This window comes from Helicoverpa zea, chromosome 1 (assembly GCF_022581195.2).
Source record: "Helicoverpa zea isolate HzStark_Cry1AcR chromosome 1, ilHelZeax1.1, whole genome shotgun sequence".
Lineage (NCBI taxonomy): Eukaryota > Metazoa > Arthropoda > Insecta > Lepidoptera > Noctuidae > Helicoverpa > Helicoverpa zea.
The window spans coordinates 5,047,476-5,066,171 of record NC_061452.1 but is presented as its reverse complement, the minus strand read 5'-3'; the positions used below and the strand labels follow the sequence as shown (position 1 = coordinate 5,066,171).

At 35.6% G+C, this 18,696-nt stretch overlaps 3 protein-coding genes and 1 long non-coding RNA gene across 4 annotated transcripts; 3 read left to right on the top strand and 1 right to left on the bottom strand.

Annotated features, from left to right (window-relative positions):
• The first annotated feature begins 309 nt into the window (after positions 1-309).
• Positions 310-2,335, top strand: LOC124634323 (lipase member H-like). The gene is made up of 6 exons (XM_047169862.1): positions 310-427; positions 724-907; positions 1,143-1,291; positions 1,382-1,624; positions 1,721-2,051; positions 2,214-2,335. The coding sequence occupies exons 1-6, from the start codon at positions 391-393 to the stop codon at positions 2,257-2,259; spliced, it is 990 nt and encodes a 329-aa protein (XP_047025818.1). The 5' UTR covers positions 310-390; the 3' UTR covers positions 2,260-2,335.
• Positions 2,336-4,366: 2,031 nt separating this feature from the next.
• On the top strand, positions 4,367-6,122 carry LOC124631598 (lipase member H-like). The gene is made up of 6 exons (XM_047166068.1): positions 4,367-4,503; positions 4,656-4,839; positions 4,929-5,077; positions 5,154-5,396; positions 5,469-5,799; positions 5,992-6,122. The coding sequence occupies exons 1-6, from the start codon at positions 4,467-4,469 to the stop codon at positions 6,035-6,037; spliced, it is 990 nt and encodes a 329-aa protein (XP_047022024.1). The 5' UTR covers positions 4,367-4,466; the 3' UTR covers positions 6,038-6,122.
• A 468-nt stretch (positions 6,123-6,590) lies between these two features.
• On the bottom strand, positions 6,591-13,178 carry LOC124631597 (sodium-coupled monocarboxylate transporter 1-like). Its single transcript, XM_047166052.1, has 13 exons — positions 12,910-13,178; positions 12,653-12,812; positions 12,127-12,192; positions 11,985-12,036; positions 11,835-11,902; positions 11,403-11,557; positions 10,958-11,098; positions 10,381-10,599; positions 9,480-9,619; positions 9,224-9,351; positions 8,813-8,982; positions 7,781-7,946; positions 6,591-6,855 (listed from the first exon to the last, which is right to left on the bottom strand). The coding sequence occupies exons 1-13, from the start codon at positions 13,119-13,121 to the stop codon at positions 6,820-6,822; spliced, it is 1,713 nt and encodes a 570-aa protein (XP_047022008.1). The 5' UTR covers positions 13,122-13,178; the 3' UTR covers positions 6,591-6,819.
• A 3,964-nt stretch (positions 13,179-17,142) lies between these two features.
• Positions 17,143-17,943, top strand: LOC124631599. The gene is made up of 2 exons (XR_006984525.1): positions 17,143-17,438; positions 17,748-17,943. It is a non-coding gene; the product is annotated as an uncharacterized LOC124631599 (long non-coding RNA).
• The last annotated feature ends 753 nt before the right edge of the window (positions 17,944-18,696 follow it).

Sequence of the window (18,696 nt, the reverse complement as noted above, 5' to 3'; positions counted from 1 at the left end):
ATGGAAATGCTCTGCTTTTGCCTGTATTGTACCATTCGCTAGAATGTTACATTACCAGAAATGCTCGAGAAAATGTTGTAGTCTATACTCACCCTTGCCGAAACCAATCGCAATTGCTAAGTTACTATTGTCATTAGTAGTCCATGTAATTCGTTTACAAATTATTAACACGATAGTTGTAAACAATGAAATTTATCGGACAATCTTGTACCTAAAGGTTTGTTTAAGAACTACCTATTAAGAAGTAGATCAAGCGATACTAGTTCATTACACGATATAGATCAGATATCGCGATAAATGGCGTATAAGCACATATAAAACAACGTTATCTAACAAAAACAATTACTCCATAGCTATTTGGACTAGTTAATAGTACCACTCCTGATTATAATGAAGTGCTTGTTACTGTTATCCGTCGCTATAGCAGGTAAAATTATACCTAATTTAAATGGCTTAAATTAAACTGAAACTAAAAAACTTTAAAAATATTTAATTCAGTAAATAAACATTGTTGCGCAAATAATTCGTGCAGGAATATAAAAAAAAAAATACAAAACATGCCACAGATCAATCTAGTTTTCTCTCTCGTAAACGTAATCTTAATTAATAAAATGTACTTGCAAAGGTATGAATGTTGATTACCTTGCACGACGTGACCGATTTAGACATTTGACATATTTGTAGCCTTGTGGTGTATATGAAACATTGTTTATTCAATTATAGCTTGTGCTGCGAGCGTCCTCAGAGACCCTGTGCAGGGTTACAAGGAAGGTGACAGGTACTTCTATTTCCCGGGAGATGGTGACGACACCCTTCACCTCGTCGATGCTGAAGAGCCGGCTGATGTGGCCTTCATTGAAGCTTTTACTAGAAACGCAGCAAACAACGGCTATTGGCTCTTTACCAGGTGAAATGGCAATTTTTTATTCAAAAATGTTTCCTTACTGAAATTCCTTGCAAATGAAACTGTCAATTCATTGATTCTTCATTGTTTCTTTAAATAAATAAAACATCTAAATGAGTTGTAAGGAACATATCATGTGAGCTATCCATGAATTATTTCGTGTTAATTTTATAATCTTAAATGACATTATTATTCCTTGTCTTGTTTCACCTTGCATACTACTTGATGCTTTTTTCAGAGCCAATCCAACTACAGCTCAAATCATTGAATTTGGTGATGTGCAGTCTCTCGCAAGTTCAAACTTTGATTTTTCAAAAGTGACTGTATTTCTTGCTCATGGTTGGAATGGAAACGGTGGAAACCAAATGAACAGAGATCTCACTGAAGGTAATAAAGAATACTCTAAACTAAATATATACATTACGAAATACAAGTATGTTTTTAAAAATTGTTATGTTTTTTCGTAATTTGTTTCAGCTTTCCTACAGAACGCTGACGTGAACGTTATAGTGCTTGACTGGAGGGCTCTCGCCAACAGATCTTACACGACAGCTAAAGGCGGCACTGCTGCAGTTGGCAGAGGACTAGGACAGTTCGTGAATTGGCTCGCTTCATTGGGATATTCATACGAAAAAGTCCATTTAGTAGGATTCAGTCTCGGTGGTCATCTGGTTGGAAATGCTGGCCGCGAAACCGGATCTCTCGTTAAAAGGATTACAGGTCACTTGTGCTATGGTTTTCAAAAACAAAAAAAAAACTATTTATTTTCTTCTTATAATTAGTAATTGTCATTTTAATTTATAAATAACCTTTCAGCCTTGGACCCCGCTGGACCTCTATGGGGTAGAGACAACAACCGCGTGGTGGCAACTGACGGCCAGTACGTCGAGGTCATGCACACAAACACTGGTTTTCTCGGATACACCGACCCTTGTGGCGACGCCGACTTCTACCCTAATGGCGGCTCTGGCATGCCTGGCTGCTGGCTCAACTCGTGCTCGCACGGTCGCGCCTACGAGTACATGGCCAGCACCGTGAAATATGACCACCTTCTTGCCAATGAATGTGGCAGCCTCAGGGACGCTACTCGCAATAGATGCTCTGGTGATCTGTACCCTATGGGTAACAGTGACTTGAACAAGTCAAGGTGAGCAAATACATTTATTGACTAAGAATTAATTAATCAAGAAGAAAATTGCTTGCTAACTATTGTTGTTTTATCTTGATCGATTGACATCAGTTGAGTTAAAAATCAGTAATAACCGCATAATTGTGTAATTGTGACTTATGACTTGTATTTTGTTTTCAGGGCCGGTATATTCAGAGTGAACACAGGCAGAAGATACCCCTATTAGGAAACCAATAGAGATTACCAAAAATTAAGAAAGAACAGTTGTATAATACAATGCAATAAATTGTTTAACAGCATAATTATTTTCTTATTTTCTCCTACTGATATTTTCAGCGTCAGATCGCGTACCACCTGGTACAATCAAGTATATGTAGGTAAATGATTTATATCTATTAGATAAGATGTTACACTACACTAGAGCTTGGTTATAAAAAATGGCAAAAACAACAAAAAGTTCACCTGCCGCGTTAATTAATAGGCTTTTCTAAGCATTCAAATGTGTTTAAAACGTATTTAGTTAAGTTGATGTAAAGGAATATATCAAATAGTTTTAATAGTAAACATTTTAAGTTCTTACAAATTAATCATTATTTAACGAAATTTAATATGCATCACACTAACGGGACCGGGGATGACGGAATATCGCAAGTCCGATGAATTAGCGGATCTAAGCTAGTCTATATCTATACTTATAATAAATCTGTAGAGAGGTCAATTCTGTACATTGAATATATTTCCAAAAAAACTTTCAAGGGGTGACTAGTGGTCGATACTGATGCCAAAAATGCAATTAGTAAAATTTTTGTCTGTCTGTCTGTCTGTATGTTCGTTATAGAAACAAAAACTACTTGACAGATTTTAACGAAATTTGGTACAATTATTCTTCATACTTCTGGGCAGGTTATAGGATACTTTTCATCACGCTGCAACAAATAAGAGCAGAGCAGTGAAGGGAAATGTTGGGAAAAAGGGCGAAGTTACTCCATTTTTTAAGCTTCCGTCGCGTGTGCAGCCTTAATGGTTAAAGCTACACAGAAACCATGTATGACGGAAATGTTTTCCTTAAAATTATATAAAAAACATCCCTTGACAGCATATGTCTACCTTTTATGGTTGACTCACAATAGCACGTGTAACTCTCGATAGCTTAGTAGTTTGGAACTTTCTGATTATATTTGCCTACTATTACGTTTCTAACACTCTCAATCACACTAAATAAAAAAGGTTGACATTGTTACCTATTCAATAAAAAAAGAATTATATAAATCGGTAAAGAAAAACCAAAGTTATACATGAAATACGGTAATAGGCTATCGCGCGTGAATATCATGATATAAGGATCATTTTTGTGTAACGGCCGCCGCGCTCGACGTGGCTCGCGGCGCGGTGGCTGCGCGAGCTTCATACAATATTTGGCCTTTGCGATTGGTGCGAATAGACGTTCAGAGTGTTCAACCTTATTGACCGACACTTGCAGCCCGTCTTTAAATAATATAATTTATTTTTAACTTTCTTTTGTTGTTATTTTATAAAATAGGTAAGAATTCGTTATTTTGGTAGTGTTTAAATATTCGTTCAATTACAATAATATAATAGTCTACATTTTATTTTTTTTATTTATATTTTTAGGTGAAGAAGAAAGATTAGTAGGTGTAGGTTAGTAGGTATGCATAGATTTAGAATTAGATTGTCTGGTGTTTAGTAATTCTTCCTCTCTTTACACAAAGTCCGAATTTGACGCGGACGAAGTCGCTGGCAGAAGCTAGTAATTAATAAATTAGACGTCACAAACGGGTAAATGACGCAAATGGGCAGTTTTCAGTTATTTTCACGCATATCAGTCACAGACACCCATGGCGACGAATAAATAATAGGTTTTTTATCGTAATTATTCAGATTTTTATGGACAGATAGATGTAATCAATTTGTGATAAGATTATTATAATAATTTATTATTTACAAATAATAATATCACACTGTGCGTACATAGGTACACGTAGAGTGTAAGCAAAAAAAATGATTTCAGAACCTTATTCCATTAGGACTAATCTCTCTTAAGAAGATAAAATATCACTGACTAACTTCGATTTAAAAATCGCACCAGGCGTCTATCAAATCAATTGAGTAATTTTACCATCATAGGGCCTGGACCGGTACAACCTGTACAATATAAGGCTTAGCAAAGATGGTCACTTTTACATAATTCTAGATAATTCTGTTTTTATCAACTTCTACCACATGGTTCGCAACATGATCGGGTTGATCACATATTTATTTATCAGATCAGATAATTATTACTTTTCTCTTTTTCACTATCGCGATCGATTAATGGAAAAATAATCAAAATACAGAATGGTATAAATGGTGATTAATAGACAACTGAAACATTAATAATAAGATAGTAGTCATTAAGAAGCACTCCTGTACAGGATGAAGTGTTTGTTCTTTCTTTTTGTCGTTATAGCAGGTAAGCATAGTTTTATTCTTAAAATAACATAGCTAGGATTCGAGAATCTATATTAAATCAGTGTTAAGTGGGTGTTATTAAAAAAACTATAGAACTAAATAACCAAAGATATATTTTTCCGGAGAGATGTAATATTTATCTCTCATCTTCAGCTTGTGCTGCGAGCGTCCTCAGAGACCCTGTGAAGGGTTACAAGGAAGGTGACAGGTACTTCTATTTTGCGGGAGATGAAGACGACGTCCTTCAACTGGTCGATGCCGAGGAGCCAGTCGACTTGGAGTTCATTAAAGATTATGCCAGAAATCCAGCCAATAACGCATACTGGCTTTACACCAGGTACTCATAATTTGAAGATATATAAGCTCTTAATTTAAGTATACCTTGGTGGCACTCATAATATTCATTGTACTGCATAACGTTTCCAGATCTAATCCTACATCAGCTCAAGTCTTAGTAAATGGTAATGCAGCATCTGTGACAAATTCCAACATTAACTTCTCAAGGATCACCGTCTTCCTTGCTCACGGATGGAATGGTCATGGCGCTAATACGATGAACCAGTTGTTGGTTGAAGGTAAACATTCTTCAGATTTCTCTCTTTTTTTTGGTTCTTACATGAAAACCAGTGATTAACTTTAAAATTCTTTCAGCTTTTCTACAGGATGCTGATGTCAACGTTATTGTGCTAGACTGGAGTGCCCTCGCCAACAGGTCTTACACGACAGCTAAAGGAGGCACTGCCGAAGTTGGTAGAGGTCTAGGACAGTTCCTAAACTGGCTGTCCACCTTGGGATTATCATTCGAAAGAGTACACTTAGTAGGTTTCAGTCTTGGTGGTCACCTAGTTGGTAATGCTGGCAGGGAAACAGGATCCAGAGTCAAGAGAATCACAGGTATAGATTTTTTACACGCCTGATTGTTCATCAAGATTAGACCCAGTTCTTTAAATATTTGTTCTATTATAGCATTGGACCCTGCTGGACCTCTATGGGGTTCAGACCGCAACCGCATCGTGCGTACAGATGGACAATACGTAGAAGTGATCCACACAGAAACATCCACACTTGGATATAAGGATCTCTGTGGAGACGCCGATTTCTACCCTAACGGTGGCTCTAGCATGCCTGGCTGTTACATTGTCACTTGTTCCCATAGCCGTGCCTACAAGTACATGGCTAGCACCGTGAAATATAACCATCTTCAGGCTAATGAATGTGCCAGTTTGAGAGACGCTACCCGTAACAGATGTACAGGCACCCTCAACCCAATGGGCAACAGCAATATCTCCAAGTCTAGGTAAGGAAATGATGTATAATCCGTTAAACTTTATTGTGAGAAATCTGAATCTGCAGCAAAATCATTGTACCAAGTATTAATTTCAATCAAAGACTAATTAACTCATTATTGCAAGATCGATCGTTACTTTCTGAACTCCTGAATTTAAAAGAGATATATATGCTAAGCTAAAAACGATTTTTTTTTTCACAGATCGGGTATATTCAGAGTCAACACAGCACGCAGCTACCCCTACTAAGTGGAAGCATTACATCTTATTATTGATCTTAAAATAATGATTTAAGTTGAACTATCATATTAAACGTTATTTATTTAAAAAAAAATGTTTTCTTCTTGTACCAGTTTTTTTTATTAAATGATTTTGCAAAAGCTAAAACAAAAAAAGTTCTAGAAAAATGTTCTTGTCGCATTGGGGCCATTTATTTATTGCTGATTGCTATTGCCAATAAGCCTGATAAGTAAACATATTGATTGATTAAAATGCCGCATAGTGATTGTTCTTATCACAGTAGTGACGAAAATCTCTGAAATCTAAGATTGATAAGTTGATTTTCTAGATAAATATTAATTATCAGCTTCCGCCCGCAGTAAAGCCCGCGCGCGAAGAATCTACTTAAAACCAGATAGAGTTTCAGAGCATACTGCTTTCAGTCTATATCTGTTCAGAGCGCGTATGTAAACGCGAGTCTTTCAGTGCGCGCGTATATGTGCGCGCCGTTTCGCCTTTCAGCGTGATTGAAGAATCAGCAAAGAGCTAGAAAGTTGGGTTTGATAAAAAAAACATAACTCAATAACTGAATATAATCAGTTATATTTATTTATTCCCATTAATTATATTTCTTCAAAATACATACATTTACAGGTTTACGTACTGAATAAGATTTTGTATTGATAAACCTGGGTTGATAAACTGTATGTAGTAATTCCTCCACTAGGTACTAATCACAGTTAACGTAAAAACATATTATGCTAGTGATTTTTCATAATATCAAGAAATTTTCTTCAATGTCTTGACGTCATTCATTTTTCGATATTTTTCATATACATTTGGTGTATCTGTAACAAAGATATATTTTATTGTTCGAATAATATAATTTACTGCTCTACTATACTATGTACGCATATTTTCTACTATACTAAACATAATTCTGCTACTACCCCGTGATCTTCAAATAAATCATGCATTAAATAAGTACTTACATTAATCAGGCCCTTCCTAATTATTACTCGAAATGTATATTTCAATCAATAAATACATTCCAGATCTGATTGTTTTCATTGGGATTTCCTACTACAAGGCATTTTACATACAACATGCATAAGGAAATATTTCAGAAAAACTAAAACATGTCAAAACCGAAATGTATAATTATATCATGCGGGATAGTAAAATCTCATTTCAGTTTTTAAAACCCTCAAACTATGAAACAAAAATACACTAAACATATAAAATGGAAAAACAACGCAATGAAATGGTGTGGTTGTGACGTCCACACTAATTAATTATCGTTATCGAATCGCTGTGATTCAGATTGATATTGGCTATCAAGGTCACGTATGAAGGATTAGGATAATCGTGTTTGTCCATAATTCTTTCATTTCGCTTGTAATTGCTGAATACAAAGGGTATTAAAATTGTTAGAATGCTCTTGTAATTTTATCAATTTTTGCTTTTTTAAAAAGCTGCAAAAATTTGTTGTTTCCTATGTCTAATGAACAGCAAAGTTGAGCTCAAGATCATACCAAATGATGTCAGCAAGGTATAATTGCGAAGCATAAAATTTTAAAATGGATTATGGAACGCGACCGAAAGGGAGACCAAGGAAATGCTGGAGAGAGGACTTGGACAGGTTCCTCTCGAACTGGCCACAAGCAGCGATGGACAAAGAAAGATGGAAGGCTTATGAGTGAGGCCCTTGCCCATCAGTGGGGTAGCATAGGAAATAAAAATAAAAGACCTGTAAGAAATATGTTATCTTACCTTATCTTTCTCCAGCCACCTTCGAATGAAGGGAGCAAACAGGCGATGATCATGGTGCACCTTTGCCGTCCGTCGCAAATTAACAATACACCCGATCCCGATGGTCACCATACAACCAAACGCCGTGAACCACATGAATGAGATGCGGTATAAGTATGGCACTTCACTGAAATTAAGGTTACATTTCAAAAAAAAAATAGTTTTAAAACTAAAAAACACGCTATTCTTGTATTGTCATCAGAAATCAGAGCGTGTGAAAAATTTCATCGTAATCGAAGACCGGGAAATTTGTCAAATTAAGCTTCCAAGATTTTCTTACATACATAGTTATAAGTGAAGCAAATATACCTAAGCGTGTTAACAATCTTCTTAGTTGATACCCCTCCGAGATATTTCTTTGAAAGAGGTTCTTATCAAATGTCCGTTTTGGTGTGATATTCGATATTGAGCACAGAGCCTCTATACAAAGTACTTTAAAGCCAATTTTCAAAAAAAGAATATTTATATGCCATAAAGCTATCTACAATATCGGTTTAAATCATAAGTAGGTAGGCCCCTTTCATTCCATTCCTAACATAATCTACTCAATCATGAATTTACACCTGGGTAGCCAATACCTATAATTTTAAACATCGCAATCAGAGCTAACGATTACATTATCTAAAATTGACAAAGGCTTAATTAATTAAAACTGATGAGGATTTTTTTTTGACACCTTAGATTAGTATCTTTGCAAGCTCATTGCATAATTGGTTTACAACGTCGTGCAAAAAAAAATGCACTAAAAAAGCATGTAAAATATATTTTTTAATAGGCATGGTATTCCCTTCCCAAAAGTTTTATGTATGTACGTATCACACCAATCCTATGGTGCTTAAACATTTTGATCGTTTTACTGTCTGCGTAGCATAGATGATTACGTCTATGCTGCGTAGCAGATACATTTGGTAATCACATTATATGATACATATTAGGTATGTAAATAAAATAGGTAACATACATGCATGTTAATAATATAACAGATTTACCAACCTTTCTGCATCAGCCACACTAGGCACAAATTGATCGAAGTCGTAAGTACAGTTGTGCGTGAACCTCTGCTTCTCATTGGACATCAACAACCCCCGAGCTTGTGCTAACTGCGACTGCGCAGCGATCCACCACGCTGACGTCAGACCTATTATACCTCCCGATAATGCACTCTAGAATATACAAAAATAAATAATAATTTCGTTGGATATTTAAAAGCAGTTTGAGTAGAAAATAATACTTTTTTTAATACCAATAAAAATATAGGATACAGTCAAATTAGTATTTTATGAGGACCTGCATAATACGGGCTATAATTGTCCCATTTAATTGCGCTTAAGTGTACTAGAGCAATGTGAAAGATAGCATGAAAGGACAATAAATAAAACATATCAAATATGTAAGGTTATTTACCGTAGAATCTATGAAAGGTAAGAACATTCCCATGAGGAACACTCCAGCTAAGGGTCCCATTGATGCTGAGGATAAACTCATAGTCAGCTGTAAGACGGAACCGAGCATCTCTACTACGAATACTAGACCTAAAAACAGTGATTTTATAACTGAGAAGCGTAGGGATTATAATAAATAATTTTAAAGCACCACATTTTCTTTATTTAAAATAGATTTTAAGATATTTTTGTTAGGTTCGGTTACGACTTCTACCTACCAACACAAATAACTCCAAGTATAACAACAACTGATCTGACCAATATCTGCGTTTGTCTATGTGTCAATTCTTTGAAAAATGGCTTCCAGAAATCTTCCAATACTACGGCAGCCATTGAATTCAAACCGGTAGACAGGGAGCTGAAAATATTTTGAATTCAATAAAATTATACTTAAAAATCATTTTTGTTTTATAATTGCACGTAAAACGAATTCATCTAGAAGGACTCGATTATCAGATCAGTTCGACAGTCCCATATTATTGTATTTCCATCAGAATGCAAACGCCATTTTTAATGACGCTACGATCCTCATGAAGATACCCTGATAAAAGCGTGTTAAAAAGAAACATGTTGTCAATTTTTGTTGTTTTATGGCCTTATCGAAATTGACCCCCGTAATTAATCTAATGAGCCTAATCTTAATCGTCTTTGACGTTATGGATGGTATTGTATGAAGAAATAAAGGCTGCTTTTTGTATCGTAAGATGATAAAACAAATCAACACAAAACAAATTAGTCATGCACTTTGCAAAAGATTAGGTACGTTTGAGTGTGATTACAGTATTTTGTTACTTGCTTTAGCACTTCCTGAAAAAATAGTTTTAAGATGAATAATCAAAATTTTTCTATTGCAAATGTTGTTTAAATTCTACCAGCTGTTTCGATGGTCATGGTCTCAATGGCATCTCGCTTATAGGCTCACAAATGACGTGACTTTCTATTGGTTAAAGAATTTACTCCGTAGGTACAACTCCATAAACTTGCATACTATTCCTCTTTGTAATATGAGAACAGGAGAATCGATAACCCCCATATTTATATTTTTATACTTGTCACATTAATTTAAGAAGTCATTACCTTATTTTTACGAGTTATATATGAGCCATGGTACCTACTTACCTGAGAGAAGCGCTGAAAACTCCAGCTACAAATATTCCAGGCATACCGGGCCAGTCGCCCAGGACATCCATGACTAGTAGAGGCAACAGTTGGTCCTTAGCTAGAGCCAGCTTTGAATCTAACGGGTCACAGTCGTGGTACTTAGCGAAGGCTAGCAACCCACTGTACCCGCATATTAGCATTATGAATACCACCCCGAACAAAAAACCCCAAACAGCCCTGAAAGATTGAAGATATCATTTTGTGTTTCAAAATTGCAAAAAAAAATACAGATTAATTTTTATCCTTTGTAAATTACCCACATTGCAAAAAGGATTACGCTATTTTATTTACTAATTAGTTTACGTCACAAATTGTTTGTGAATCAAAAACAGATCAATCATAATCGTGTGGGGTATTAATGAAATTAATTTGTTTGATTAGAACATATTTCCTCATGCAGAAATCAGGTATTCCCAGGTTTTATTTAGGTACTTCATTTGTAACTAATAAGGTTATCTCTCAATCTTAATGTATTTAAATAACATTCCTTTTGAAACAAGGAATTATTACTGAAGATATCATTTAAATCCCTGACCTTATCGAAGACTTGAGCTCACGCAATGCAAGAAACCGTTGTATCATGGACTGATTCACGGCAACATTGCCGATCCAGTAGAAAGTCGAACCAATGGAGACAGACCAGATAGAATGTCTCACCGTTAGGTCTAGACTTACTCTGCAAAATAAAAATATTAAAATTATTATCCATAATATCTGTGCTAGTTTGCGACAATACTTTGTCAAATTATAAGCACTTTCACCTTTTCCTAATCATAACAATGAAACACAGAGTTACAATATCGTCAACAGATCAGCTTAATGTTGTCCACTGCTAAACGTAGGCCTCCCTCAATGAACGCAAGCCATCCCGGCCTTGAGCAGCCCGGTCAATATCGGCTATACCTTTATGACCTGCTCCCAATTTTATTTCGAATTAGTAATTAATGCCCTTAAGATATAAAATAAAATCAAATATTTACGGTGGTATTTCCAGTCGTCCTGTGTTCCAATTTTCACGAAACACCTCTTGGAATCCGCCGGCTATGATAGTGCCTTTTATAACAACTATGATCATTGCGCCGATCATCACTATAGTTTGGATCACATCTGTCCATACAACGGCTTTTAGGCCACCCTGGATATGGAAGAGAGTTTATGATAAATTACCATTCATACTGATATTGATGTATGAATTACAGTTTAAGCTCCATATAAAATAATTATGCTCAGACGCAGATTCACCATTTAACTGTAACGATAACCAACCTATATCCAGCCGCATTCTTGCCGCCCATTGATCAAATCAACGATTTGACAACTGAAAATGGTTCGGGTATCGTTATAGGTACCATGTTAAGTGGTGCAACTCGTCGAATGTATTCCGTGAATGAAATAAAAAAAATATTGCTTACCAGAGACGTATAAAATATGCAAACAATGCATACTGCAGAAGTGGTAATGTGAATGTTAACCCCAGTCACTGAAAAATGAAAATAAAATATGGAAAAATATGCCAAACATTGAGAGACTTCACTATCCCTCATCTACTTATAATCTCTTACCTTGATTAAATGCTAAAGCTGGTACATAAACCACAATAGGCAGCCATGCCATCTATAATAAATAAATATCAGTAAGTAGGTAACAGTTTACTTTGCATTTTATTTTAATTCAAATACATATATTGTTTCAGTTTCGACTTACCAAGTAAACGGTGAAAATTACAGAACCAAACACTCTCAAGCGTTTATCATATCGGAGTTCTAAATACTGAAACAATTTATTTCACATTTCATATTTTTAAACAAAACATTTAAATAAAACAGTCAATAAACTAAAATTTTCCTTTTCGCGCCTATTCGAATTGTTTTTCTACGTCCACAGACTAAAAACTTTTATTCTGACTCTAATAAAAAGCCAATGCCAACAATAAGGCTATAATGATTTAGTCACTTATTTCTGGCTGATTTTACTATAAAAATACATTACAGCCATATTATAGGGAATGAAGAAAAAAGAAAAACAAAAAGTTTATGGCATCCAGATTTTTTCAACGAAATCGGACAGTATCTATAGGCTACATGGTCGTAATAAAAAGGTTACAATCTATGAACAATACATATATTTAATATTATATTTATTTTATTTTCTAAAGATTTGCCTGTTTATTTATTCTCTTTTAAATACCAAAAATTTTTAAGGACATAAAAATTAATTATTCTATTCTTACCTCGTACGCTGATGTTAATTTCAATTCATGGAGTATTGGTAAAAATGTATAAGAAATTATTACCGACATTAAAAGAGTACCGATTAAAGTAAACACATAAGGTGTTCCATAAATGTACAACTCTGTTGGTATACCTAAAAGGGATATTCCTGAAATAAAGCTGAAAATTGAAAAAAAATATAAGTCAGTAAATATCTGGTTGCTTAAGCACATTTTTCTATCAGAATTAAATTATTTGCCGCAACGAATGAATTCACCTTGCCACTAATGAGAAGCAGACGGGCAACAACTTCATATTTCGTCCACCCATCAAATAGTCCTGGGTAGAACTTTGTTTCTTTACGAACCCGAAGTATACACCAATTCCACCACATATTGTTAACATAAAAATAAACAGGACATAGTCAAACCATGCGAAATGCTGGAGGGAAAGCCTTACTTCCGATACATGTAATTTTTCCTCAGACATTTTATTATTTTATTTATTTACTAATACTATAAACACACTCGCCTAAGACACATCTCAGTAACAAAGTGTGAATGAATGTTAGAGCAATTTTACAATTGCCGCCCGCGATTTTCCTTGATGGTCAGGGGCTATTTTTGTTCCAATCGACCATTTCCTGTGTTAGTCTAAAATATACTTTAATGCATCTTCAAAGGATACGATTACAACCGTTGACTTTGAACGTATAAATCACTGATGTTGTGTAAGGTTGTAACCATGTAGGAACGGTTAACCCCTCTGCTCGACAAGATTTTGACATATGACTTTACCGTTGATTCGGCGGGATATTTTGAATCGCGACATGGAAGTCAAAAATTTGTACTAACTTTCAACACATGAATTCTAAGTCCGTAATGCCTGATCAGAAGTATTTTAACTATAACTTTAGAGCTCACTTATTTGACAACAACGTGCAAAGGTCAAATGGGGTCAGTTCATTCAGAAAAAGATAATAGTTACGGTGTTTTTAAGTCTATCGAAAAGTTAGGCATTTCAAATTTGGTGAAAACTTACCAATAAATAATCGCATCACTTTCTCAAACACAACACAAACGTCATATTTATAACATTTTCAATCCGTTGCAATACATTTCGTGCACTTATTTATGTTCAATAACTAAAAAATCAGCACATAAAATACACAATAAAAATGAACAATTTACAAGATCAAAGTCACAGACAAGAAGTAGAGTTTGGAATGGAGTATTTTTTTTTTCAATCAGCGGTGTGCATTCGATACCTAAATCGGATATTTATTATAAATAATCGAATACCAATTTTATATATCCCTTTTTTTTAATAGCAACTTATTTCAATTTTATTTATTAATTTTAAATTATAGGTTCAATTTGTTTTTGTTGTTAAGAAAAAAGATATTTAAGTTTTATGAAAGTTTTTAGCATTAAATTTTTATATGTATTATTTATTTTGGTGTTGCGTCATTCGTAATAATTTTTAACTTTAATTGAATTTTTATTACCTATAACGGAATTTTAATTTATTCTTATATTATTTCTCAACAATTCTAAGACTTTTGTTTCGGCGGAGGGTAAGCCTGGTGTTCTGAAATATAATGCAATTTGTAACTACCAAAGTAATGTACTTATTTGATGATGAGAAACAATAATAATAATTGATTGATTTTAAAGTCACCAAATATTTTTAACCGAATCCCAAAAAGGAGGTGGTTCTCAATTTGGATGTTTGTTTTTGGTCGAAAGGGTATATTCCCCATATTTGTTACTAGCTTCTGCCCGCGACTTCGTACGCGGATCCTGTCCCTTATGCCAGCAACTACGGGGTCAGCAAAATCAAAGATCTGAATAGTCGCAATAGACGTGAACATAGGGATAAAAGTAGTGATTCTAATTAGTCCGCATTTAAGTTGTGTGTGGCAAAATATTACGTAAAATAACATTATACATATAGATGACAAAGTCGTGGTGACTTAGTGGAATTCGTGGTGGTTTAGTGGGTAGAGAACCAATCTCTTAAGTATGAGCGTGCGTCTTTGATTCCAGGTCTGGCAAGTGCCTGCCAATGCAACTTTTCTAAGTTCGTATGTATTTTCTACGTATATTTTGGATACCAATGACCGTTATTTGGAGGGGATGTTAAACTGTAGGTTCCGACTGTCATTGAAAATTCCATTCTTGGCAGTCGTTATGGGTAGTCAGAAGCCAGTAAGTCTTACCAAGGGGTGTTGGGTTGAGCGGGTAACCGGGTTGTGGAGGTCAGATAGGCAGTCGCTCCTTGTAAAACACTGGTACTCAGTTGCATCGTGACTGGAAGTCGACCCTAACATAATTGGGACAAAGGCTCTTGAGATAATAACGACAATAATAATGAGATATAGGCACCGCAGGACATCTGAGGCTGATGACGGGGAGTAGCGACCCCGCGGGGCTATATATACTGAGTTCTCCAGGGAGTGTATACTGTCCCCCATCTCCGGCCGGTCGGAGTAAACCATGACGGGGGTCTCACGCCTCTGGCTTGGCTTGGCCGTCCAGAGTGGAGTCGCTAGAGCAGGATTAGTAGCCCTGCTCGGAGGGTAGGTGCCTCATGGTAAGCACAGGGAGCGCGTAATCTGCGTTTAAAGTCCGCCGAGGTATCCTCACCCTTCAGCCGCTCATGTCCCTGTTGCCCTCTTGTTGCTATTCAGTGACTGGTTCCCGGGGGCCCAGTAAGTGAGGTGGCGAGTCTCCACCTGCCGTTTTTACATGTACCTAATACATTGTCATCCACTAACATCAAATCACAATAGCCCAAGTAGTTTTCCTCCATAGTTAGCAATAGTTTAGCACAGAACCGGGGATTGTCTTTTTTTTAACGACGTCCACCATGGATTGTCCTTGGATTCATTTCTATAGTGTATAAAGGGATAATCGTCGGTTTTGTGTCACCATGGACTTCAGCGTGTTGGCTTCGGCCCCACGTTTGCCTCCCAAAAATTCGGAACTCTGTAGTCCCGAGGTCTGGAAAAGACATACAAAATAATAATGAGATATAACGCAACAAAGTTAGAGAGTGGGGGCTCGTGACGCCATGTCTAGGTATGTAAAATTTGTACTAAGCAGTGACTTAACACGAAATTCAAGCGTTGTTGTATCTTCGTTATTATTTGTTTGTGTGAGAGAGAAAAGAAAAATGCGTCAATAGAGAGTGCTTATCAGATTGAACCACTTGCTAAAACATCATATCTTCATATGCTTCATATAGTCTAGCAGGGCTCCTGGAGTTCCACATCAGGTGTTTTACATCTTCAATTTTTATAAGTCAACAGAGAGTGCTTATCAGATTGAACAACTTTTGCTAAAACGTCATACCTCTATATGCTATAGTCTAGCTGGGCCCCTGGAGTTCCATATCAGATGTTTTAGATCTTCAATTTGTATAAGTCAATAGAAAGTGCTTATCAAATTGAACAACTTTTGCTAAAACGTCATACCTGTATATGGTACAGAGAAGCTGGGCTCTTGGGGTTCCACATCAGGTGTTCCAGATCTTAAAATTTATTATCTCAGCTGAAAATGCTCATCAAATGAAACAATTTTTGCCACGGCACCATATTTGTATCTCTTATAGTTTTATTGGTCTGTTGGAGTTCTGCATCAGGTCTTCAAGTTTCGAAGATAAATTATAGCCTATATGTTGACCAGGCTTAATACTGATACAACAAAGAAAAAATCATTGAAATCCGTTCAGTAGTTCGGAAGATTAGCGTGTACAAACAAACAGACATACAGACATACAGACATACAGACATACAGACATACAGACATACAGACAGATTTTTTTTTTTGGATTTGTGCTCCATTACTGTTTCTAAACCCCACCCAATTATTATTTTTTTAATATATTCAATGTACAGACACAGTTTTTTTACAGATTTATTATATGTATAGATTAGGTCCAGGATCTGATGATGGAAACCTTGAGAAATCGAGGGCAACTCTCGAAAATTGTAAGCATAGATAAGGTTATAACTTGACACTCAGATGTATGTCTGATAACACTATGAGACAGTAAAGGTTTGGAGCTGACCTGATGATGGAGACCAGAGAAGGTCGAGGGAACTCGACAACCGAACTTCTCTCGTCTCCATCTCCTTCACTGTTGCAGAGGCCTCGTAAATACGAATAATATAAGCACAAACACGAGAAAGTTTAAATATTCAGTCGTCGAGTTCCCTCGACCTTCACTGGTCTCCATCATCAGGTCAGCTCAAAGCCTTCACTGTTGAATAGTTCTACCAGGCAAAAGTGATAAGATTTCAACCTATGTATTTCTGCAACTTTCGAAAGTCGCCCTCGATTTATCAAGGTTCCATCATCAGATCCTGACCTGATGATAATGGGACCACCTCGGAAGTATACGCTATCAAACAAAAAAAGAATCATCAAAATCGATAAATAAAGGGCTGAGTAATCGCGTAACAAACATACAAAAAAAACGGTCGAATTGAGAACCTCCGCTTTTGGGAAGTCGCACATACGAGTATTTGCATAAAAAACCTGGCCATAAGTCGAATTTTCAAAGTTTGGCTAAACTCAACGCAACCATCACTTTCTGATAGCCAAATAACCTGTTCATAACATACCGCACCCCCCGCGCCCTTATCCCTTCCCCGCGAGGCACACAAGTAGTCGGAACTCAGTCGTTTTCCAGTGCGGTCCATTTTCTCGATAACACAATTTTTCGTGCTCCTAACATTTGGTGTTTTAGTCGTTTTGTTGATAGTTGGTGGGAAAGGCACTTCGAATATGGAAGTTCAAAGTATGTAACAACATTAATAATATCATTTCATTTATGTTATAGACTCATAAATGCTTATTTTTTAATTTCGCAAAGGATACTAAAATAATCTCAACGTCTATAAAAAAAATAAACAGTAAGGGTTTTGTATGTGTTCCGAGCATTGTCGAGTAATGATCTATTATTTTAAATAAAGTTTAGACTTTCCTAAAGAGAATTGTGAAAGAAAATATTCCGCTTTGTTCCGCCATTTTGTTTAACACTCATTCAAACAAAATGGCGAGTTAATTTAAAACAAGATTATTTACAGTAAATACTCTTTTTTTTTAGATTCAATTGGGAATGTCAAGAACCATATGGAATGTCAAGAACCCATTCTGTTCGGAGACCATAAGTCTTTTGCTCCCTGACGCAGAAAATTCATCACTAGAAAGTAGTGACGAAGAACACAACACAACAGCAACAGATGAAAATAATGAATCAATGAAAAATTTTTTTTTTATATATAATAAACGTTTGAAAACTATCTTAATACATTTATTTAACAATTTCCACGTCACAAATGCCACGAAATAATATTGGCCAGGTTTTTAGTACAAATACTCCTATGTGAGTCGGTTAAAAATAAGTCGGCGGCGGCCATCTTTCCATCTTGGACCAGCTTTTGATGAACAGCGAACTATTTGCCCTTTCAAACAATAAAATCGTCATAAAATTTTGCGATAACTACACCTAACTACGGCTCTCGTCAAATAGCTTTGCCGCTCAGTTAAAAAGTTGGAAGTAACGAATGCCATTAAGTTTGGCAGGTCTACAGGAATCCTGCACATAAAACACCCGAAGAAATAAATAAGTCTTCATTTGCCATCTTCAGAAACCCTAAAAACCGAAGATTTTTTTTATTCCGGCTACAACGTATTTTCTACCACTGATTTTCTAGCATTTTTTTCAAAATAAATTAAGTCATTTAACTTTTCCTAATTTATTTTCAGATTATGGTAAGTATACAAAAGTGCAATTTAGTAATATTATAATATCAAATAATATAAAATTATTAAATCGATTCTTTATTTTAATGAATCGGATCATTCGATGCAAAACTTCTATCACCGTCGCCATCTTGTCTATGCGTCTTCAAATTTAAAAAAAACAACTAATGTAAACAAACATGGCGAGTTTTATCAGAATTCCCGGTAATTACGATTGGATTTGAAAAGGTATATTTCTAACGGGATGCTAAATATGAAAGGTTTGAATGCGTCAAAATAATTTAAATTTA